The 24,542-nt window shown below is 53.9% G+C and overlaps 1 protein-coding gene across 1 annotated transcript; it reads right to left on the bottom strand.

Moving 5' to 3' along the window:
• Nucleotides 1-1,321: 1,321 nt before the first annotated feature.
• Nucleotides 1,322-23,541, bottom strand: Shc2 (SHC adaptor protein 2). Its single transcript, NM_001108065.1, has 13 exons — nucleotides 23,071-23,541; nucleotides 15,813-15,883; nucleotides 14,203-14,263; nucleotides 13,958-14,077; nucleotides 11,169-11,222; nucleotides 10,994-11,045; nucleotides 10,773-10,899; nucleotides 10,213-10,378; nucleotides 10,051-10,114; nucleotides 7,704-7,868; nucleotides 5,737-6,047; nucleotides 4,368-4,501; nucleotides 1,322-3,429 (listed from the first exon to the last, which is right to left on the bottom strand). Exons 1-12 carry the CDS (start codon nucleotides 23,470-23,472, stop codon nucleotides 4,373-4,375), a joined length of 1,722 nt encoding a protein of 573 aa, NP_001101535.1. The 5' UTR covers nucleotides 23,473-23,541; the 3' UTR covers nucleotides 1,322-3,429; nucleotides 4,368-4,372.
• Nucleotides 23,542-24,542: the final 1,001 nt, after the last annotated feature.

Raw genomic sequence — 24,542 nt, 5'->3', positions numbered from 1 at the left:
GATCCAGGTTCAGTTTCTAGCACCCACCTGGTGTGCAGACACACACACACACACGAGCAAAACACCTATACACATAAAATCCAATGCAAGACTACAGAATTAAGGACTCAAGGCTCAAGACCCAGTGCCAATCTTGTGACCACACAGCTCTTGGGAGGACACTCAGAATGGTGGGTTGAGGAGCCTGACTGCCCCCCTCCATAGCTTATTCTCTTCTAGACATGTGCAGCACTTGGCAGGCCTACAGGAAGCAGGATCTCCTGTCTCTGGGTAAGGGGCTTACGGACACTTCAGAGGAATGACAAACCCAGAATTTGAACTCAGAACTCTCCTACACTCATCCCAAGATTCCTTAGGGCAAATGTTTGTTAGTTGAGTAGTTGACGGTGTAAATGGTAGGGCTGTGGATAGAATCCCTCACAGAGCCAAGCCTGCGGGCTTCTTGGTCCCTGCTCATACCATGCCTGGGTACCCTAGACTCCCCTGGTCGGGAATCAGATGATGGGACCTGACAGCTCTGCCATCCTTGCCACCCCTCACCATGGACGGACCTTTAGCAAGTCACCTGCTCTCCCAGTATCCATCTCCTAACTGCACAATGAATCTGGAGTCCCTACACTGGGACATGTCCAGAGCAGCATCAGACACAAGGGCTTGAGAGAGGAGGGATGTTGGACCTGGGGAAGGCCAAGCATATGGATGGACTCGTAAATGAGTGAAGCTCATTTAGACCCTCCTTTACCGGGGTCCTCAGACATCCCCATCCTGACCATGGACACTTCCTGGCACGGTGGTTCTTTTCGCTGGAAACCAAGTTCATGGCCTCGTGCTTGAGAAGCCCAGCAGCTTTCTCCAGCACGCTTCAGCCTGTGTCCTTCAGTCCCTAGGCAAGCCGGGTTCACACGCCTGGGTGTCTGTGCATGCACTCACTTTGCCCAGTACCCTCCTCCTCCCGGGGATCACCAATGGCCCCTCAATAAAGCCCTCCAGGTTCCCTGGGATCCCTGAGCTCCAGAACTCCTTTCCCAGATGTTATTCATCTGGAAAATACACAGTGGTGACTTGCCGGTCACCTATATCCCTGCTGTCACCAGAAGTTCTAGTGGATGAGAGGTGCTCAAAGCATCATGGTGGGATGAGTGGATGAGCTGGTACATGGGTAGATGAGGAGGGTGGGCTGAAGGTGGAGTGGGTAGATAAATGGATGGGTGGATGGGTGGATGGGTGGGTGGATGGGTAGATGGGTGGATGGGTGGATGGGTGGACATATGAGTGGCTGGGTAGAAAGACAAGTGTGGATGGGTAAATTAAGAGGTGGATGGGTAGGGTAGACTGATTTAAAAAAAACTTTCTTAAAGATTGATTTATTTATTTAATGTATATGAATACACTGTGGCTGTCTTCAGACACACCAGAAGGACTGTCAGATCCCATTACAGATGGTTGTGAGCCACCATGTGGTTGCTGGGGTTTGAACTCAGGACCTCTGGAAGAGCAGTCAGTGCTCTTCACCGCTGAGCCATCCCTCCAGCCCCTTTAAAACCTACTTTTAATAAGTGTTTCTAAATGTTTTAACCTCTCTTCTTGCCCACTAACCACCAGAAGAAGTGGAAAAGAAATGTTATTAGGGTACCGGGGAAGGAGACATGTTTAGAAAGAGTTCTTTAGAGCAACTCCCATCTGTGTTGTCAGGATATGCACCAGCAGTCCAGTTCAGCAGTGCCAGGATAGCAAACAGGAATCAGCAGCGGTGGTGTGACCTAACAATCAGGCCTCAGACATATCAGCACGAGTCAGCCAGAGTGACAGGACCAGCAGGGACCCCACAGAAAGTCTTCTGCTGTGCCTCTCAATGAAGTTAAGATCAGCAAAGACTTAAGACTGGATCCCTGGGATGGATTACAAAGCTGGCTACGTAAGCCTGTCACCGTCCATTGGGTCCTATTTATACTCTCCCCAAGCATCACGTGTCCTCCATGAGTTTGAATCAGCTGACACCACTCTGCCAATGGCACTGGGTCTGCGAAAGCGGCCAGATCACCACCAGAAGATTTTTAGTGTGTGTGTTTTATAAAGTCACGACAAGCAGTGACCATCGAATAACGACAATATCATCTAACATTGTCCACCGTCTGTTGGGTCCTTTTTAACATCATACATCCTTTTACATGTTTGCTCTAACAAAAACACTTTTTTTAATCTGTGTCAGCTTCGTCGAAACATTTCTTCACACGTCTATGCTAAGGAAAACATCCTTTGACCTGTGTCTGCTTCAGGAAAACACTCCTTTATGCGTCTGTCCCGCTAAAACACCACCTGACACAACTGACTTTCCAAAGAAACCGTGTAAGTTTCCACGGGGGATGGAAGGGTGGGCCGTGGGGATCATGGGGATGGGACTCTGGGCCTTTCTGTGTTCGGAAGAAGAGGGCATCAAAGTGACCTGTAACTCTGACTTTAATGGTGTCTCATGTTTGGAGCAGCTGGAAGCTTTTGCTCCCATGCCATCCCTGACATGTTTCTCTAGAACCACACAGAGGAGCCCAGCCCTCCCCAGGGGCCCGTGTTCAGGAATCCCTAGGTGGGGCCCCTAGGAGGTAAGCCACAGTATTTCCAAGAAGGGGCTGGGGAAACACCAAACAAAGAGAGAGGCCCATTTATCTTGGAGTAAAACCAGAGCCTTGTTCACTGTTGGGATACAGGGGCTGGGGTGCTGGGGGAGATCAGACCCCCCACAGACCCATCTAGCCCACTGTGCTGCAGCCCAGGGTCTCCACACGGCTTTCCCCAGCCTCAGCTGTCCACCTGGGAGTCCCTAGCAGGCACAGCGGGCTCACGCTCAACCCTGTGTCTAATGACAGTTGAAGGTCCAGGCAGGCGACAGCTGCGAGGTGCTGACTGGACACCAGACCTCACTGAGGATCCTCCGCCTCCTACTCACCTGGATGCCCTACACGCCAGGCGAGCCCCAGGCTACTCCCCTAGCAGGCATCTGAGACTCAAAAGCACCTTAATCACCCCCAAAAGCAACAGTGCATCTAGGTCCTCAGAGCCCTGCTAAGGCAGGATGTTACTCCTGCCCACACAGAGCCGTCCACGTCACTCTGTGGACACAGCCCGATGTCTCTACCCGCGCCGGGCACCAGAGGCATGGGACCTGCATTTGGATGTCTTTGTTAAAGGCGACTCGGTCTGTCTTTGGTTTATATGGCCTCACCCAAGTTCAGGGTTGGGGCTCAGGTGGGACGAGGGGCTTGAACCCTGACTCTGTCTCACTGGCCCAGCCAGCTGAGCAAGTGCAGCTGGAAATAGGCGGCTTCCTGAGGCTCATGCGGAAGGAGAGGTGGTAACCATTCTGGTTCTCGTGGCTTCAGGGTCTGAGAGAAAGGCTGAGCCCTCGGGGCCACAGCAAGGGCTGACGACTGTCACCTGTGGGCAGAAAGAGGTGAAGTCAGGGTGACCATGACAACAGCCATATCAGTGTCCACTGAACAGAAAGGGTCTCAGCAGTCATGGGCACTCAGCTACCACTGGCCTGGGGCTAAGCTGCTGCTGTGTGTCCCAGGACAACATCGTAATCTTAACCTCTCTGTGCAGGCAAAGATACTAGCCCCGGTGCCTGTCTCAGAACCCTGTGATCTAAGAGATGAGCATTAATACCATAGCGTCCCCAAGGGTCACTTCTAGGTTCACAAACACCTTTGAGGCTAGAATAGAACCTTTGCCTGGGTGACATGCACTGGGCCCAGCACTGTGCAGAGAGGCATCTGAGAGGTTCACGGGGCCACATCCGCCATGTAAACAGAACAGTTCTGCCTGCAGCCCTGGCCCCCAAGCAGAAGGAATCAATCCAGAAGGGGATAGGAAGGAGGCGTTGTCATGGGGATGAAGAACAACTTGACCTGGCCAGCAGCTCCGGGAAAATTCCATAGCACCCCCCTACTTCCCTCCAATCCAGCCCCCACATCCAGCTGCTGCCTCCTGCCCTCTCCTACCACAGCAGTCTCCCTCCTCCTGCTCTGCCCAGATACCCTGAGGACACCAGTTCTACTTCCCCTTCTCAGTCAACCCTCTGTCCCCTCAACACCAACAGGAAGCCCAAGGCTAAACCAAAGCCACTCTCCACAGAACAGAACACAGTGGGGCCGGCCGGATTCAGACAACATCAATCAAAAAATCTTGAAGGTTGGGGTAGCGGCTTCTAGAGGCGAGGCTTGCTTTTTGGATGATAAAATGTTCTGCAATTAGCTGTTGTGATGGCCGCCCAACACAACGATGCACAGAATGGGTGGATTTCATGACTGTGGATCAGTCTTTAAACACAGGAGCCCTGTGGATGGCAAACGTTGCTGCTGGCTACTACTCACCTGGCTCATGGCTCCCGAGAGACCACTCCCCGCAGATGCAGTTCACTCTCGGCAGCCACGATGGGCAACCCGTTCTTCAGGTGATAGTCTATGAGGTGGCTGATGCTCTCAAACAGCACATCTTTTGTCCGTACCTGTAGACAGAGACTTCAGCCCCCGACCCAGAACACATCCCACGCATCCCACAGGCCACGCCCCCACCAGCTCAGACCTGCTGGTCAGAGGAGGTGACTCCGCCCCAGAACCAACCCCAAGACTCCAGAACCACAGGCCCAATATACTCGGGTCCCAACGATCGCAGGGCTCCGTGGGGGGGGGGGGGGCTGACTCAGGAAAGGGCCTGTTGTACAAGCATGGGGACCTGAGTTTAAACCCCCCAACTCCCATGAGGAACACCTGTGCCAGAGGAACATGGAGGAAGAAACCCGAGTTCAGGCAGTAGGCGGTTTAAAAAATAAGTAGATGAGGGCTAGAGAGGTGGCTCTGCCTTTAAGAGCACTCGCTGCTCTTGCAGAGGTCAGGGGTTCGATTCCCAGCACCCACGGGGAAGGTTCATAACCATCTGTAACTCCAGTCCTCTGGGATCCTCTTCTGGCCTCAGAGGGTACTGCACACAGATGGTACACACCCCATGCACTTAAGATAATAGCAAGAAGAATACATTAGAAAAGAACAGAGCCAGCTGTGGTAGCACACACCTTTAGTCCCAGCACTTGGAGCGCAGAGGCAGCAGGAGATCTGAGTTCGAAGCCAGGCTGATGGTCTACAGAGCAAGTTTCATGCCAGACAGGGCTCCCTACATACACAGAATTTGACTAAGGGGATAGTGGTGATTGATTCTGGAAAGGCCCCGACTTAATAACTTACTTAGAGACCCAGATAAATACACCCCAACTGGCATACTGTGTTGTCAGGAACAAGCACCTTAGGTGGGAGCTCTGAGAGGCTGGAGGGGTGGAAGTATTTCTGCGAACCCCAAAACGCTTTACAAAGCGGAAATTCCTTTAGAAGTTTTCGTTATTGGTTTTTTTTTGGTTTTTTTTTTTTTTTTTTTTTTTGGAGCTGGGGACCGAACCCAGGGCCTTGCGCTTGCTAGGCAAGCGCTCTACCACTGAGCTAAATCCCCAACCCCTTCATTATTGTTTTTAGACAATGTTCTCACCCTGGGGTTCCAGGCTATCCTCGAACTTCTAGCAATCCTCCTGCCTCAGCTTTCTAAGTGTTAGGATAACTAGTGTGAGTCACCACCCTTGGTTAAAACATTTTTTTAAACTGGAAAATGTTTTGACAAGGAACCACCTCTTCCATACAAAAGGATCCATTATGTAAAAACATGGCCCCAACCCTGAAGAGCAAAGTGCCCGCTTACCACACCCTCGGGGTCCACCAGCAGCAGGTGCTTGGGCTGCCCCGCGTGCATGCCTGTGAGGACATACTGCCCCGGGTTGGTGATGCTGTCTCTCACAAGGAAGTCCCCATCGGCACGAAGCAGCTTCTCTGCAGCCCGACGGCTCATTCGTCCATGGTACCAGGGCTCCTGCCTCAGTTGCTCCTCTGTGGGTGCAATGGGGGCCCTGCGGGTAGGGGGGCTGGGCCACTGATCCTCCAGAGGGAGTGAGGCTGCAGTAATGCCTGCTGCCACGGAGCACTCGTGCAACTTCAGGGCATCTTCAAAGGGTCCTGTGGGTCATTTTTTTTTCTATTGCTGGGATAGAACCTAGGCCATCAGGCTTGTCAGGTAAGCACACTCCAGAGCCATGTCCCCAGCCCCTCACTGGGGGATTCTAGGTAGAAGCTGCACCCCTGACCATGCCCCCAGCCCCTCACTGGGGGATTCTAGGCAGGGGCTCCACCTCTGACCACGCCCCCAGTCCTTGTTTTACTTTTTGACAAGCTTTCACAAACTTGCCAAAGCTAGCCTTAAATTCTGTCTTCCTCCCTCATTCTCTCATTTAGCTGGAATACAGGTGTTCAGCACAAGCCGGGCCCTGAGAATTTCTAGACCCATCCTGGTATTGGGCACAGCCTCTGCAACCCCAGCCAAGTGCTTATCAGCAAAGTGTACTGGTTCCGCTCACTGTCAAAGCTGTTTTCACAGCTTTCACAGAAGCTGAGGCACACCAGTATTCCCTTCCTCCCACTATTGACCCAGACTCCCCCCTTTGCACTGGCCCCTACCCCATGTATGCCTCACTGCAGACCACATCTATGCCATTGGCTGACTGTTGGTAAGGGAAGGTTGCCTCACATCCAGACCTCTGTGGAGCTGTCACTATAGCCTCAGGACCCTCAAGGGACAGGGAGGAGACAGAAAGTGACACAAATCGGCCCCCAAGTGCCTGACACAGGAGCCCCACCACAACCCTGCCGTCTCCCCTGCTAAGAGCTAAGTGGGAACCCACCTCCCTGTGGAAGTCAGGCAAATGGCTGTCACTCGGGCCCAACCTGCTTTCCCACTGTGAGAAACACTCTCTCACACTCTGCAACCACTGCCACAGTACACAGCAGGCACTCAGTAGGTTACACCACAGTTGTAATGCTAAGAATTACGAGTCTATGGTGCAAGCCAGAGGACCCAAGTTTGATTCCCACCATGCATGTAAAAAGCTGGCACAATGGCGTGTTCCAGTAACTCACACACCGAGGCAATGGGGACAGGAAGATCCCTAGCCTCAAACAGCAGCCAGCCCAGACTAGTTAGTAGTCCCAAGCCACTGAAAGACCCTGGCTCAAATCGACAAGGAGAACTGGCACTGAGCAACAATAGCCAAGGCTGTCTTCTAGCCCCCACATTCTCACACACATACACCAAAGAAATGATGTAACAAGGGATCGACTCTGGGAAGATCTGGCGGAAGAAATTTCTAGCCATCTGGGAGGCCCTGGGAGAGTCAGCACCACACAGTGGCCAGGAAAGGGAGTAGAGCTGACATACAACTATGAGGAGTGTTGCAGACCCTTCTGGAAGGACAGATTAGCCTGGGCGACTAGACTGAGAACACACCAGTTCTCCTCCATCAGGATGGGGTTCTCTAGTGAGTGGGCTACCCTCCAGGTGGGGGCTCCTGGAGGAAAAAGGAAGACCAGCTCTCCCACAGCCACCTGAGACCCTGAGGGCAGATAAAAACAAGCTGGGATCTCCTGGCCAACTAGATGGGAACTGACAGGCCCCACTGACAGGAGTTCACAGAGGCTCTCCTGAGACCATGGGCAGAAGCCAGGCTGCCCACTGACTAGCTTAGGCAGGAAGTCTTCCCCAGTTAACTGAGGTTCACAGCCTGAGCCCCTCGACCTTCCCCCATGCAATCCCAGGTCAGATGGGGACGGGTCACGCACGCATGTCAAACAGGTCCTTCTTGGGGCTGTCCTCAGGCTGCAGAGGTGTCTCGGAGGTGTCCTCAAGCTCCAAAGCGTCCAGGCCCTGGGTGTTGACATACAGGTGTTCCTCGTAGTCATGTGGCCCTCGGGCATCTGCCTGCACGTAGCCATCCCCAGGTGGGACTAGAGAGGACAAATGGTGGTGGGTCAGGCAGAAACCCAGAGGACTTGGGGGCAGGGGAAGCAAGGACAATGAGTCAAATGACCCAGAGGGAGGCAGGAGTGAGCAGGCAAGTCCCCTGTGTCACTCCACAGGCACCAAGCCGAGGCTTCCTGTTGGATTCAAGAGCCACACCGTGCTCCAGCTGGGGACAGAGGCTGGTCACATATGCAAGCTTGAGCCAGAGCCCAGATGTACCACAAGAGGGCAGCTCTCTGGCCAAGGGGGAGAGGGCTGGAGCTCCGGGCTCCAAAGAGCTGGATCCTAACATTGACCCTCTGTTTAAATATTAACAGTTGTGGCTGAGGCCACCGTGTGGCCTGCCTCGTGGCTAGGCTGTTACCACTGTTACTCCTATTTTAAAATCAGAGGCCTCCTCCTCTTTCCATGTGCGTGTGCATGCTTACATCCATGCATGTATCTGTGTACACACAAGGAGAAGCTGAAGGTCAACACGGGGTGTCTTCCTCAATAACTCTTCATCTTTTTTTTTTCTTTTTTTCGGAGCTGGGGACCAAACCCAGGGCCTTGCGCTTGCTAGGCAAGCGCTCTACCACTGAGCTAAATCCCCAACCCCAACTCTTCATCTTTTTAAGACAAGGCCTCTTGCTGAACCCGAAACTGATTACGCTAGAATGGCTGGCCATTGAACCCCAGAGACCCTTCGGTCTCCCCAGTATTAGGACTTCGAACATGGACCACTATGCTCAGCCTTTAGCTCAGTGACAGCAGTCAAACTCACATCTTTGTGTTTTATTTTTCCTTGTACTTTACTCTGAAAGCTCTCAGTCTCCAGTTCACACCCTGCCTAGTCCCACACATCTTCACCCACCCAGGGGTAGCCGGATATCCTGTCCCCTCAGCCTCACCCTCGGGGTCGCTGGGGGTTACATCAACCGAATGAACAACTGACTTCCATTTCTCCCACCTAAGCTCAGCTGAGCGGATTTTTCAGAGCCCAAGGATATTCCGGGTACTTGTCGGAACCCCGGGCAAGAAGTGAGGACTGGAAGGTGCTACTAACTGTGACCAAGCCCTGCCTCACCACGTGCCTTTCTGAAACACTGAGGACGCCACGGCTCTGACCTCCAAGGACCCAGATGTGTCACATAGCCCCCTGTAAAACTGGGAAAGAAGGAGTTTAATCATAAAATGATGGCAGCGAAATGCAAACCCAGGAACTGGCAGAATGTCCCATGCTCAAGGCTAGCTGGTTTGCAGAATGAGACCCTACCTCAAAGGGGTTTTTTTGTTTGTTTATGTTTTAGAAAAAAACAGCCATTTGTGTGTGGTGATGCTCAAAACACAGCGGTAGAGGCAGGAGGACCAAGGGTTCAGTGTCATCCTCACCTACATAATAAATCCAGCCTGGGCTATATGAGACCATATCTCAAAAAATAAAAATCTGACTGAAAGTGAGAGAGTCTGAGAAACCCTGAGATCTGTATGGAGAACACTGACCGGTGGGTGCTGAGGGAGGACCCAGCCAAAGCTACAGCCCTGGGACGGAAGGCTAGTAAGGCACCAAGGGATCCCCGTTCTGTACACAGGGAGCAAGTGTACAGTCCTCACACCAGAGAGGTCCCGTTGCCTGGCAACAGTCATGAAACGATGCCAGGTCTACAGTATGCAGATGTGGGAAGACTCCACAAAGGACGGTGAGCTGGACAAAAATTCAAGTGTGCCAACTGTGTGTGCACTCCCATCTGGACAGACTCAGCAGTAATTCATAAGCAAGGTGCCCGAGTGTGCACAGAGACTTCTGGAAAGCCCCAGAATAATGAGCCACTGGTCAGGGGACAGTAGCAGACAAAGTCTAGCAGGACAGCAATGCCTCCTGGAGTTTAAAAATATGGGAAGCTCAATGTATCCCCAACTGCAGTGACGTCATCACCTGAGGCAATGAAGAGAGAAAGGGGAGGTAGAGCAGGGAGCACAGGGCCTACAGGGCACAGTCACACACAGCTTCACTGGGGACAGTGTAGAGCACACGGCCTTCAGGACAGTCACACACAGAGAGCTTCACTGGGGACAGGGTAGAACGTACAGCCTTCAGGGCACAGTTACATGCAGGGAGGTTCACTGTGAATGGGGCATGGGGTAGAGGGGCCAGGAGGCAGACTCTGTGAGGCTAGAACAACCTACCTGCTCCAGAGGGGCCCATGTCCCAAGGCAAGCCACGGACATCTCTCCAGGCAGGTGACAATCCCTGCAAGAGAGGTGTGGTGACCCTGCTATGTCCCAGGCCTACTTCCCACCCACCCCAATGACAGCTCCACGTCCCCTCTGGCCCCACAGGAGGCTGACCTGTCCAAGGCCCCCAAGTGTTGTCAGCGCACAGGGCTGTGTGACAGCCAGTCTGGAGTCCACCAGCCCGCCCAGGGGTGGCTCCTTTCCTGGAATGCTGTTGTAGTAATCGTGGTCTGCAGTAACCTCACCATCACCCCAGGCCGACTCCTCCAGCCCGGTCAGCCTGAGGGTACAGAGTGAGGCATCTACGTGAGAGTGCTGGGCCCTCCCTTCCCAACCCCCCACCTCCACCTATCAGCCAGGCCTTCCCCCAGGTAACCCTGGTGACAGTAACCCTGATCTACGGGGCCGGAGGTGTGTCCAGAATATTGGCACAACCACCATCAGCTGTTTGTACTAGATCCAATGTCGGAAAAAATGAAGGTGGCACCCCAGATGTAAGACACCCCATTCTCAGCTGCTATCACGAGGCTCATCCCTGAAGAGCACAGAGCCCTTGGTCTAAATGAAGAAATGGAACTGAGGCACACAAGGGGCTGGGTAACAGAGGGCAGACCCAGCCTGTCTTTGGAGGATGCAGCTAGCAGCCTGGCCCAGGAAACCCAGGGCCCCTTTACCTTTCAGGGGGCACGACAGCCTTGGGCGGACTGTGCAGGTATTGCTTGAAGCGCAGCTCAAAGGCTTGCCCCACGGTGCTGATGACACTCTGGGCGAGACCCTCACAGCATTCCAAGATGTGGCAGGCTGGGAAGGTCACAGCGTCGGCACGCCTGTGACCCTTCAGCACAGCCCTGCTCCGGGCCCAGGGCCCTGAGCGCCCTCCACAATCCAAGCTCACCTCTCTGGTTGATGGGGTCCTTGGCCACATAGGCCACGTAATCGGTCATGTCCTAGAGAGATGGGTAGGGGGAGTTAACAGGGTTCAGCTCCCTAGAGGCGCAGAGGACCCAGCAGGCGGGGCCTGGGAAGGCTACAGGGGTACGGGGCACAGAGGTCCGCCCACCCCATCTTACCGTGTCGCCACCGGAGGCGAAGGAAATAGACTGCATGTGATGGTTGGCGATGATCTGTGAGGACAGGAGGCAGGCATGGTCACTGATAGCCCTGGCGGGTGAGCCCCAGTCACAGGAGAGGTGGGGAGGGAGGTGTGTCCTCTCTGACTACTGTCTGTCTAACGCAGCTAAGGCCTGAGAGTCCCACCTCCACATCAAGCCCCCATGAGGACTGGACAGGGACTAAAGAGAGAACAGGAAGCATAGGTCTGGGGGTCACATGGTTGAGTACACACCTAAGTGTAGACATGGAAACACCTTTACACATATAAACACAAACACTCCAAACAGCCTATCCCAGGCTCAGGTTTCCTGATATAGAACAAGTGTGTGTTCACTGGTGTTTATTTACATGGCCCCACCCCATTTGTGGCCTGTCACTCAGGTTCCTAAAGTTGTATAGGGATTTTATTTCCTCGGAATTGAAACACTCCCTCCTGGAGGGAGGAGAGAGGAGGTGTGGGGAGGAGGGCAGAGTGGGGAGGGGAAAGGAGGTGTGGGGAGGAGGGCAGAGTGGGGAGGGGAAAGGAGGTGTGGGGAGGAGGGCAGAGTGGGGAGGGGGGTGTGGGGAGGAGGGAGGAGTGGAGGGGTAGGAGGGAGGAGTTGGGGGAAGAAAGTGGAGAAGGAGGAGGAGTGGAGAGAGGTTCCTAAGATTCAAAATAACAAAACTCAGGAAGCTGAACCTGTGGTCTTTTTTTTTTTTTTTTTTTTTTTTTTGGTTCTTTTTTTCGGAGCTGGAGAAACCCAGGGTCTTGCACTTCTTAGGCAAGCGCTCTACCGCTGAGCTAAATCCCCAACCCCTGAACCTGTGGTCTTAGTGAGCACATCTTCCCAGCTGAGCCTTCAGCCGGACCCTGGCTCATGGTGAGCCCGACAGCAATGTCCTTCCCACCAGCTGGGAAGCTTGGGCATCGGACGGAGGCCTCTGCTTCAGGCTCTGGTCCCCTCCCCACTGCCGCTGTTCACCCTGTCCCTGGGCTGGTGTCAAGAGTGGTCTCCCTTCTCCACTAACAGCAGCAGCAGCAGGTTTGGGAGACCCTTCCATGCGGTGGACTCCCACTCTTTGGTGGGGCAGAGCCCCCCAAACTTCCAGCTCTCCTGACTCACAAGACAACTGGATTCTGGAGCTGCTACAGGGCGAGATTCACTTCCAGCTGAGCTGCTCAAAAAAGACCCCCTATGCCCAGGGCACCACACCCAACACTATCAACTAAGCCCCAGCCACAAGCGTGTTTCTTTGGCATCAGCCAGAGGCCATGTAAGGCCAGTCTTGTCTCATGTCTGGTGCGAGACGCCTCCTACACGGGCACTGCAGAGCATCGGAGACACGTGAATTAAAGGACCCCTCCCCGCAGGACTGTGTCTGGGGCCCCTTCAGGCTGCCCCTTACAGCTGATACAGTTCCAGCTCAGACTTCCTTGAATTCCAGATCAACCAGGGCAAAGTGAGAATGTGTGCCCACAAATGAGAGACGCAGGCCTGACCCAGGTGAAGGGCTGAGGTCAGTACTGGAAGCCAAGTTCAAGCCAAGCATGGTGGCCTTCATCTCAGCACAGGCAAGCAGGTCTCCGAGTCACAGGACAGGCAAGGCTACATGGTGAGACTGTCTCTCCACACAAACAAGTAGGGTTGAGGTGGAGGTCGGAGTTCAGGTAACCAGAATGGGGATGGTGGATAGAATTGGGATACTGGCTATCGTTGGGGTTAAAGTCTTCCTACAGTCATCTAAGCTGTGTATCCCCCACAGTAAGCCCCTCGGCAGGGGCTGCCCACTCTGCCTCTCACCTCTGTCTTTACAGCGATCACTTCCCCATGAGACCTGGCCATGGCCCCTCTTGATATGACAACTGCTCATCTGGCCCTGGCACTGCCCCCCCAGTGCCTGGCAGAGACTACAACGCCAGTGTCTCTACTCTAGGGACAGACAAGTCCTCTCCCAGGCTCATGTTGTCTTTTCCCAGAGGTGCTTGCCTCTCCTGGGGACCAGCCCAGCATCCTTCTCCTCCCCACCTGCAGGGGGAGCCCACCTTCACGTCCTTCTGATGGGAATGCCAGGTCCCTGGTTGCAACCCACTCCAGCCCAGGTAAACGTCCAGACCACTCCAGACAGATCCGCCCTATCAGTGGCACTGCCTTAGATAAAGGCAAGCAGACCACTCAGATCCCAGCTACTGGGGACTCTGTACCCATGGCGACTCCACACCCTGGGTCCACCCCAGTAGGCATCAGATATTTCTGGGCATTGTAAGGGTTCTCCAGAGATGATAGGCGAGACCTGCTGAGTGGGTGTGGCTGAGGGCTTTGAGGTTGGTGGGGACTGAGGGTGGGGCTGTGGAAGGACATACATATAGGGACATAAGTCTAAGACTGAAGCTGGGTGGTGGTGATGTACACCTTCAGTCCCAGCACTCTAGAGGCAGAAGCAGGTAGATCTCTTGAATTCGAGGGCAGCCTGGTCTACAGAGTGAGTTTCAAGACAGCCAGGGCTACACAGAGAAACCCCATCTTTAAGTATAGGGCTGAAAAGGCTATTGCTGCCTTTTGGGCTTAAAGGATTGCAGCGGGGGGGGGGGGGAGGGCGGGGAGGGCGGGGCTGTGGGAGGGGCTGTGGGTGGGGCCGTGGGTGGAACCATGATAAGGATGTGGGCAGGGTAGATGGCAGGGTTGCGGACTGGGCAAAGGTGGGTTATGGGTGAGGGTACCAGAACTGCGGCAGGGTGGTGTGCAGGGTGGAGGGCGGCGGCTCCCACCTGACGGGTAGCGGGAACTGACAAGTTAAGGCCGTCCACAGAGATGTTGACTGAGATGCTCATGCCGGCGAAGCGCAGGTTGCTTTTCCCCAAGATGGAGGCCAGCGCCTTGTTGGGGGCCTGGGAAGGTACAGTGAGCCACCTGCATCAGATGCCTGAGACCAGAGGGGCTCTGGGTAGCCACGGTGTTCCCCTCGGCCTCCCATGACACACACCAGCTCTCTAGGACCACAGCCCACGCCTACCTTCTTCTTCCAGGAGCCTCGGACACCTGGCACAGCCTCGTGGAGCCGATTGATGGCTTCCCTGGGGGAGAAGGAGACCCTACTTAGAAACGGCAGGGCTGACGCTGAGAAATGAGCAATGGGAAGCCAGATGAGATTATCCCTTTGCTTATGAGGCAGAGGCAAGAAGATCATGAATTCAAAGCTAGCCTGAGATACACAGCAAGTTAGAGGCCAATTTAGGGCAGGGTGACAAATTATTTTTTTTTCTTTTCTTTTTTTCGGAGCTGGGGACCGAACCCAGGGCCTTGCGCTTGCTAGGCAAACGCTCTACCACTGAGCTAAATCCCCAACCCCCAGAGTGACAAATTATTATAAACCTGGTTGTCAGCAGAGATAGGACACAGGGCTGATGGGAAGTGAAGAGTCCTGTGTACCTAGCGTCCAGCATGGATGACTGGACATACAGTATGATCCATCCACTCACTGGGGTATTACTCAGCCCTGAATAGCAACAAGGATCTGATATGTACAACATGAATGTACTCTAAAGACAGTGATCAGCGAGACATTGTGGTTAGTGTTAATTATCAATATGACAAAATGTAGAATCACCTCAGGGGTGAACCTCAGAGAATATCTGTGCGGGATTGTCTTGATGTGTTGAGAGAGAGAGGGCTGTCCACTGTGGGTGGTACCATCCCCTAGGCAGGGGAACCCAGGCTGTGTAAGAGTAGACAAAGCAAAAAAAAAAACAAAGAGTAGACAAAGCAAACAGCATAAACATGTTTACACTAATCCATCTCTCTTTGTTCATTATTATGAATGTGATCACTCGAGCAGATTTAATTTATTATTTATTACAAACTTATTATTATGAGCAGATTCCTTGAGCTTCTGCCTTCCTATAATGCATGGAATGAACTGAATAAATCCTCTAGGTTTTATCACAGAGGCACAAAGAGTGGCTAAGGCAGAGACACAAGGCCACAGAGTGGGACTCCATGCTAAGAAATGCCCAGAGACAGGAAGTGGATTTGTAGCTGCTAGGTAGATTGGAGAGTGGATAACTGCTCATGAGAATAGGGCTTCCTTTTAGGGTGTTGGAATGTTCTAGATCCAATGTTCAGATTAGGTGGTTATAAAATACTATACAGAGATGTGTTAAAGCAAAGAATTGCAGGGGTGGAATGTTGGAACAATAAGTCTACTGTTTTTGCTTGTTTCTTGGGACAGTCTATAGCCTAGGCTAGCATGGTCATGGCTAACCTCCTGCCCGTGGCTCCCAAATGCTGGGACTCTAGGTGTAAGCCAACACACCTGGCTTTGTGTCCTGGATTATAAATTCATGGAGTAAACGAAACCCTTCCTCTCACCCTCCTGAAATCACACCCCACTGGAGGGCAGGCTGAAGGGAAACCGAGTCTGGGGAGTGTCCATCACAGCCAAGAACAACACTCAGGGACAGAGCTGAGAAACAGGCCTGAGGTATGGCCCATGTTGAGCACAGTCAGCCCTCTGACTTCAGGTGCCTGGCAGGTCACCTCCAACCTGCCATGCTACCCTCAAGAGGCCTCATGATGGGCAGGCCACATGAGACCCGGGTTCCCAGACCCATCCCAAGGCCTCACCTCGTCACCTGTGTCCGGGTGTTGAAATCCAGGGAGCGCATAGATCGGAGCACCTCAATGCAGCCCATGTACTGGGGAGAGAGGGGTGGTCAATCAGCAGGCAGAGCCCAGCCCAAAGCTGTCCCTCAGAACACTAGTTCCTCTCTAGGCACCCAGGACTCTTCTCCTGCCCTGGCAGATACAGTCACTGCCCCAGGGACCTTGGCGCTTGATGTCCCAGATGTACCCTCTCCCACCTAGCATTAGGCCCAATCCCAAGGCTCAGTTTCAGTGTCCAAGCTGTGACATTATACGGTGGCATGCATGTTCAATGAGTCCAACCAGCACCCACGTGGTTGGCAAACAATCCAGACAGGGACCATCTGGCTGGCAGAGATGCAAACACCACCATCTGCCCTCCATAGAAACCTCACAGGGCAGAAACCACTGTTCAGTCAGGAGAGCTCTTACCCAGCATGTATTAGGCCCTGGGCTGTATCTCATAAATCTGGTGTGGTGGCACACACCTGTCTTCTGAACACCAGGGTGGATGGAGAGACAGGAGGATCAGAAAGTAAAGGTCACCTTCAGCTACTACGGGGTTCTGAGGCCAACTTGGGGTACAGAGACCCTGCCTCAAAAGAAAAATAAACTTTGTAGACCAGACACACATCTTTGTGGAAAGGAACACACAGTCAGAGGAACATAGGAAGAAGACCAAAGTGGAACCTTTAGCATGTCCACCACCTAACTTCCAAGCTGGAAGGGAAGCCAGAATTGGGGTGCACACCTGTCATCCCAGCATTCAGGAAGGAAAGGAGGAATGCAGCTAGAAAAGGAATCATGCGTAGGTGCACACACGAGACTTCAGAGCACCAGGCACTGCAGCTGGATTACAGGCAGTTGGCAGCCAAGCAGCCGTGGGAGCCGGGAACCAGGTGCAGGTCCCTCTGCAGGAGCAGGAAGAGCTCAGAGCAACCCATCACGGCGTCTCCCGGCCTGTCGCTGCTCTATGTTTCTTTCATTAATTTATTTTGGCATCCTGCTTGTCGTAGAGGCTAGCCCCAATCTCCTGAGCTTGGAAGATTCTGCAGCTTCCCCATTCTCCAGAGTGACAGGACAATGTATGCACCACCATACACAGCTTAATTTGTAATTTTATGTCATTTATTCACATAGGTTGTTTGGGGGACAGGAGCTCCTGTAGCCCTGGCTGGCCTCAAGTGCACTACATAACGAGGTATGACTCTGGATTCTCCTGCCTCCACCTCCAAGCACTGGGACTGCAGCCATGTATCATCAAGACCTGCTCTCAATTAAAAGTAAGAAGATTGGTGCATATTACGTTTTCACCCTCGGCCCACGTGCCCTGTGCCATGTGGGAAGAGGAGCCTGGCTGAGGCCCCTTCTGTTCTGCACCCTTCCAGCACAGCACCCACCACCCCTGCTCAGCTCTTGCAACCCCTGCCCTGACGCTGGTGGTACAGGATCCCCCCACTCCCAGCAGGAATCAGTTCCACAGTCACGCGGAGCGTCCTGTGACAGCTGAATTCACTCAAAGCAAACAAACAGCTTTGCGGCCCAAGTAGATACCCTCGTGTGGGCCACGTGGACGCTAAGATCTGCTGACGCTCTCTGGAAGTTAATATTAACAACAGCTGCCCCCTGCTCGGAGAGGCTGAATGCAGAGAATGTGGCCAGCCATTGTAAAGAGACGAGTTATTTTTATGAATTCACATGAAATGATTTCCAAATGCTGCTGGATAACATGTGGGAAGAGGGAGTCATCGTGAGATCATCCAAGTGACTCAACGCCAAGGAACACGTGATGCATGCTCACACACAGCAGACCCACGGGTGGATCCAACAGTCAGGGGTGACAATATGTCACCCGTGTGACACATCACCCCTGTGATGACTTTGCCGACATGATATCAGCAGAGGGAACAGGGTCTCGGAAGCACACAGGCCTCGGATGCGTCCCTGGTAGTTATCTGAGGTGACTGTCCAGGGTACAAGGTCAGGAGCCCAGGAAGGGACCTAAGTCCCAAGCCAGGTTGCTCACCATGCAAAGGGTACAAGGCACTCAGGCCACGCCAGGTCAGAGCCAGCAGAAAGGACAGTCTGTGCTTCACATCACAGACCTGTGGGGCAGTGACCAAGGGAAAGGAGCCGTAAGGGAGGAGCCAAGCAGATGGAGCAGCAGCCATGTCAGAAGTGAGAGTCTGAGTATGGCCGGGACAGAGACCAAGTAGAAGAGACAAATGAAGGCTAGTAAGCTAAGGCCACCCAACCCTGCTATCGCCATATTACAGGGCTCATTCATTCTAAACGGAAGACGTAAGGGGAGCTACAGACAGAAGTGAGTTGAGCCTCACCTATGGGATGGGTGGGTGGATGGGTAGGTAAGTGGGTGGGTGGGTGGGTGGATGGATGGGTGGATGGGTGGGTGGACGGACAGACAGGTGGATGGGTGGGTGGATGGGTGGATGGGTGGGTGGATGGACGTACGGACGGACAGGTGGATGGGTGGATGGATGGATGGATGGGTAGGTAAGTGGGTGGATGGGTGGATGGGTGGATGGGTGGGTGGATGGGTGGGTGGATGGGTGGGTGGACGGACAGACAGGTGGATGGGTGGGTGGATGGGTGGATGGGTGGGTGGATGGATGGGTGGATGGACGGACAGACAGGTGGATGGGTGGGTGGATGGGTGGATGGGTGGGTGGATGGACGGACGGACGGACAGGTGGATGGGTGGATGGATAGATGGGTAGGTAAGTGGGTGGATGGGTGGGTGGATGGGTGGGTGGATGGGTGGGTGGATGGATGGACGGACAGACAGGTGGATGGGTGGATGGATGGGTAGGTAAGTGGGTGGATGGGTGGATGAGTGGATGAGTGGATGGGTGGATGGGTGGGTGGATGGGTGGATGGATGGATGGGTGGGTGGATGGGTGGGTGGATGAATAGATGGGTGGGTGGGGGATAGATGATGGATGATGGGTGGATGGGTGAGTAGGTGAGTGGGTAGGTAGGTAGGTGACTGGTGGCTGATGGAAAACTTGTCCATCAATAAAGAAGAGGAACAGGTGAATGGAGAGCAATGTGGACTCTGATCGCCATGTCTCACTATATGGTACCTCAGAGAGCATCAGCCAGGTTCCCTGCTTTGAAAGAGCCCAGTTGCTCCCATATCCCCCGTTCCTGGCCTGTCTCTGTCAGTGACAATACCCCCAGTGATCAGAGTGAGACATGTTGTGGGGACTTCAGGCCACACTCTGCTCATCGGAGTTTGCATGGCCAGAGACAGATGTGGAACCTCTGACAAACACGATGGTAAAGCCGAGGGAAGGAAGGGGTCTTCTCCAACCTGAGGGGTTGGGTACACAAACAATGCCTGATGCTGTAACTGCAGCCCCACGATGCCCCCCAGGGATCAACATGAGAACAGTGCTCTGGGGGCCTCGGGAGCTGATGGCTCAGTGAGTAATGTGCTTGCCATGCAAGCGTGAGGACCTGAGTTCAGATCCCCAGCACCCACATAAAAAGTGGGGCACTGTAGCACACACTGATAATCAGGGACAGACAGAAGCATTCCTGGGACTTGCTGGCTGGCTGGTCTCACCAATTGGTGAGCTATTGGCCAGTTGAGAGAACATGTACACGCACACACGCATGCACTTGAGCACACGCACTGAGGGGAGGAGGGGACAGAACAAGCAACCACATCAATCACAGTCACTGTCAGCTGCCATGCAGCAGGACCCAAATGTGCAAGGACCCTAGTCCGGTATGGTTCCAGAGCCACAAGGCCCTGTGCTGCCTGGTCGGTCAGGGAAAGTACCGTGAACATGGCCCACAGGAAATTAAGCCACTAGTAGAGGAGCTAGCCACAGACAGCCAAAGAGTGGGTCTCCAGGGACAATATGATAATTCCTACAAGGATAGGACTTAGAACACCAGAAATACTGCCATTCACATTCTAGAGGCCAAAGACCAGGACCCAGGTCTGCTGGTAGTGAGGGGCCTCTGGAGGCTTCACAGAGACCCTCCTGCCTCTCCCAGGCATCCAGTGGCCACAGTCCTCTAGTCCTTTGGCTTGAACTATCACAGCCTCCTTCCCCGGGTCTTCCTATGGGATTTCTAAGGACAGCAGCCATTAGATTTCCTTTCCTGATCCACACCCATCTCCACTGACTACAACTGCAGACACTGGTGCCCCAGTGTGGCTGCATTCTGGAGTACCAGGCAGGCATGAATTTGGAGGGAGCCCTCTCACCCCCATACAAATGCCCACTTATATCTCACTATTTTAGCATCCCTGACCCGTCAGGACCTGCGGTCTTCCCATGGGCTGTCTTCTTGTATATTTATTGTCTGTTTCTCCCACTGCGCCTGAAGCCTGTGTGTCCTCCACAAGGTTAGTATTCCACAATGGCTGGAATTCCAAACGCCACACTGCTTACACCTCAACATGGAGAGTCCCAACAATGACAGTATCCGGATTCTCACCATGCATCCACCAGACAGAACGGGGACCTGGAAGGATTGGGTATGTGACAGCCAACTGCAGCATCGATGGGGTACAGTGTGACACCAGAACCCAGAAACACCAAACCATTAGGACACAGGAGAAAGGGGACACAAGCCAGACCCAGAATGTATTGTCTACAGAGTGTCGTCTACCCAGATCCTGAATGTGCATGGGCCCAGAAGCTAGAGGAAGACCTAATGGGCAGACATTGCCCAGAGACATGACCCGGGCAATCACCCAGAGGATTCAGTGTCAAGGCAGCAGTGCCCAGGGGTTATCAGTTATCAGGGATACTGCAACAAAGTACCACAGACAGGACGGACAGAACACTACAGGAGTCTCTTATCACTCCCTTCTGGAGGCTGCTCTGTGCAGATAGCACTCTCCCCTCTGAGGCTCCACAGAAGGTCGCCTTCTTCCTGCATATGGGAGCTCTCAGAGTGACCCTTGGCTTGCAGCTTGTCTTTTGTTCCAGCCTCTACCTCTTCTCTTAGCTGTTGTCTTGTGACAAGGTCTCACATAGCCCAGGCTAGCCTCAAACTCACCTCTAACCAAGGATAACCTTGAATTCTTAATCCCCCTGCCTCCACCTTCCCAGTACTGGGATGACAGGGTGTGTGCCAACACTCCTGGCCCCACTTGCGTCTTGGCTTTTATGTCTCAGTCATTGCAAGACTCCTGTACAACCTCACCTGAATTCATCGCACCTACAACAAACCTACTTGTAGATGCTCTTTGCTACTCTGTGGGTTCCTTTTCCCACCTTTTATGACCCCCTTCATCCCCTACAACAAGATAGGAGAGAAAGAAAGATAGAAAATGGGCTGGAGAGATGGCTCAGTGGTTAGGAGCACTGACTGCTCTTCCAGAGGTCCTGAGTTCAATTCCCAGCAACCACGTGGTGGCTCACAGCCATCTGTAATGAGATCTGATGCCCTCTTCTGGTGTGTCTGAAGACAGCTACAGTGTACTTATATAATAAATAAAATATTTTTTAAAAAAAGATAGAAAATAGAGAGAGATAGATGTCCCTGAATCTAACCTCTTTGCTTTTGTTTGCTTTGAGCATGACTACGCAAACACAGTAACCAACCCCCCTGAACAACCGCCAACCCAGCCTCTTAGGGCACAGCCTCTGAAGAGTTCCCAGAATTCCAAACATTGCACAATCGCAGAAACTGTCTTCAGCTGGCAAAAACCCGCCTCTGCTAGAGCACGAGGCAAATCACAGTCAGCTGCTGCGGACAGTCTGAAGCAGCCCCTCATCCCAACAGCCAACATTAAAACAACAGCACATTCTTATATTTCTGTGTTTTTAAAAAAACCAAAATCCCAAAATTGTCGCTATACGTTTTTCCTTTTTTGTTTCTTCTTGTCTTTCTTCTTGTTTATAAACAGATCTAGAACCTGCTATGTAGATCAGGTTGGCCTCAAACTCATACAGATCCTCCATCCTTGACTTTCCAAGTGCAGGGACTAAAAGTGTGCACCACCATGCCTTCCTTCTTTGTCTGGCTATGTAGCCCAAGCTGGCCTGAACTCGTGGCGATCCTCCTGCTCCAGCCTCCTGACTGCTGGGACTACAGGTGTGCTCCACTAAATGCACTTCAAAATAAGGTCCTATCTGTCGATCCCCAAGACAAAGAATATTGGAGGCTCAACGGAGCCCAGGGAAGGGAGAAGGAACATGGTGGACCCTGGTGGGGAAAACAAGGGCACACGGAGAGATACACCCTCTCCACATCCCGGTCCAGGACATCCAGCAAAGAGCATTCTGAGATCACTTGTCATCTCATAAACAGTGGTGGGCAGGAAGCCAGACGAGAGTGCCTAAAGTGAGCATCACACAGCAGCTTACTTTCAAGTGACTGATTACACTGCACACACACAGGGGTAGGTGCTTTCAGAAGATAAAATGTCCCCTGTGGCTTGAGGGCATGTGGTCGACCATCCCCCACACCTTAACCCTTGCAAAGGTCACAATTAAAACCTGGGTAGAGGCTTGGGGCTGGTTCTCAGCAGTCACTGAGCTCCCCTAGCATAAATAGGACTGAGCTCCATCCCCAGCATCATATAGACAGGGTGTGGCGGTGCGTGGCTGCCATCCTGGCTCAGGAATTCAAGGTTATCCTCAGCTACATAGTGACTTCCAGGCCAGCCTGAGCTACATGAGACCCTGTTTTAAAAACAAAAGTAAAGAATAAAGGTCTGGAAGTGGTGACACACATCTAACATTCCAATATTTGGGGAGGCTGATAAGGCAGAATGATGGCCCGCAGTTGGAGATCGCAGTCATCTATCCAAAACCCCACAACCGCCTTCCACCTCCGCCAAAATAAAGGAGATAAACACAGCCGGCCCCTTCTCTTCATCTGCTCTGGTGTGGAATCTTGGATCCCCACTGTATCGCTGCAAAGTTGCTTTCTCCGGGGTGAGGGGACCCTCGGCTACCTAGTCCTCACCTTATGGACCGTCCCACCCAACAGCAAGGGGGGGGGGCAAGCCTGCGCATGCGTGTGTCCCCTCTCCACCTGCGCCCTCTCCCCGCCCCTCCCCACGTGACGCCGTGGGAACCCAGACCCCAGCGCTTGCGAGTGGGGGCGGCCGAGAAGCGCGCGCACTGGATACCGGGTTCCTGGGTGATGTGGAGAGATCACTTGGCTCTCGGGGTCTGAGAGACCAAACTGGGGGTGGGGCGGTCCCCGACCGCGCCGCGCCGGGAAGGAGGCTGGGCGCACTCACCCGAACGATGTAAGAGACCCCGGGCCCCAGGACCCTCGCATCGGGGTGCAGCCAGCCGTGCGCGGGCTTGTGAATGAAGCCGCCCTTGCGCACCCACTCGTCGGCGACGTCGGGAGTTCCCCGCGCGCCCCGCGACCCCGAGCCCCGGCAGCGGCCGAGAGCTGGTAGCGGACAGGGCGCGGCACAGCGCGGTTCGCAGGCACCCAGCACGGCGGCCAGCGCGGGGACCCCAGGCTCGGGCTGCGCCTCTGCCGCCCCCGCCACGCGCGCAGCCGCCGGACCGCGGCCCAGGAAGCTACCGGGCGCCGCGAACTTCCACTGCGGCATGCGCGGTAGCAGCGCGCAGAAGGTGGTGGGCGCCTCGGGCTCGGGGGCCGCGCGGCCACCGGGACCCTGCGTCATGGCCGCGGCCGCCGAGGAACCCCGGCTGAGCCTGGCCGGGAGCCGTGCGCTCCTCCCCGCCGAGTGATGTCACCGCTCCGCGCAGCGCGCAGCCGCGGGGGGCTACGCTCCTGGGACCCCGACCCTGCTCTGGCAGCGCCGCCCCCGACCCGGCGAAGCCTGCCGGGGCTCCGCGAGGAGCTGTCCAGTCAAGCTCTGACCGATGGGGAAACTGAGGCCAGGGGTCGCAGACACGGGGCGGGGCGCAATTCTCCAACTTTCAAGTCTCCGCCTTCGCTCCAGCAGCATCCTATCCTCCCTTCTTTCCTTCTAAATGGAGAAACTGAGGCCTGGAGTCGCAGGTGCAAGGAGTGATCCTCTAACCTCAAGGTCACCCTTCACCACCGCTCCAGCAACATCCTGCTCTTCTTTATTTCTAAATTGGGAAACTGAGGCCTGGCTTTGTAGAGAGGATGAGACAGCATCCTCTGGCCCCTAAATCCTCCCCTAAACCACTGTTCCACTGTGTTTCCTTTACTAAATAGGGATACAGCAGTAGCTCAATGAGGAAACCGAGGGCTAGGGTAAGGATAAGGCACAATAGGGCATTTGAGGTCTAGGTGGTTGAGGCAGGATGAGACTGTCCCGGTCCTTGACATTTTCATATCCTACCCAACTTTACTTCTAAATGGGGTCCAGATAGGGCCTGAGGCAGGGCAGAGGCTGGGGTTCAGGACAAGAGAATCTCAAACTCAGAACCCCCCACCCCGAACCTACTTTACTGGTTAGTGGGAAAACTGAGTCCTGGAGCAGGGCCGAGGCTTAAAGGGAAACTGAGGCCAGGAAGTGAAGCAAGTGCCCAGGACACCGCGAGTGGGGCTGCGTTTGGACAGGTCTAAAGCCGCTTCTGCTGGCTCCTGGCCTGTTTCCTGGGCTGTAAGCAAAGGACACCCATCGGTTCTTTGGGTTCCTATTGGAACCTAAGGATCAGAACTCTCAGGCCTGCCCACCAGTTCCAGCCCAGGCTCAAGAGACCTCGGGGATGCCTTACTTAGACCCCCAAGGGGTTGTCATCACCACTCTGGCTCTGT

The sequence above is a fragment of the Rattus norvegicus genome, chromosome 7 (genome assembly GCF_036323735.1).
Source record: "Rattus norvegicus strain BN/NHsdMcwi chromosome 7, GRCr8, whole genome shotgun sequence".
Lineage (NCBI taxonomy): Eukaryota > Metazoa > Chordata > Mammalia > Rodentia > Muridae > Rattus > Rattus norvegicus.
Note: the sequence above shows the minus strand (reverse complement) of the source record. Positions and strands in the feature narration are given on the sequence as shown.

Excerpts from the sequence above, each read along its gene's own strand:
- Shc2 (NM_001108065.1), bottom strand. The coding sequence starts at position 23,472 with ATGACGCAGGGTCCCGGTGGCCGCGCGGCCCCCGAGCCCGAGGCGCCC. Across the intron at positions 10,379-10,772 it reads GCTGTCGTGCCCCCTGAAAG|GCTGACCGGGCTGGAGGAGT; the intron begins GTAAAGGGGCCC and ends CTGTACCCTCAG. Across the intron at positions 10,115-10,212 it reads CACTTGGGGGCCTTGGACAG|GGATTGTCACCTGCCTGGAG; the intron begins GTCAGCCTCCTG and ends CCTCTCTTGCAG.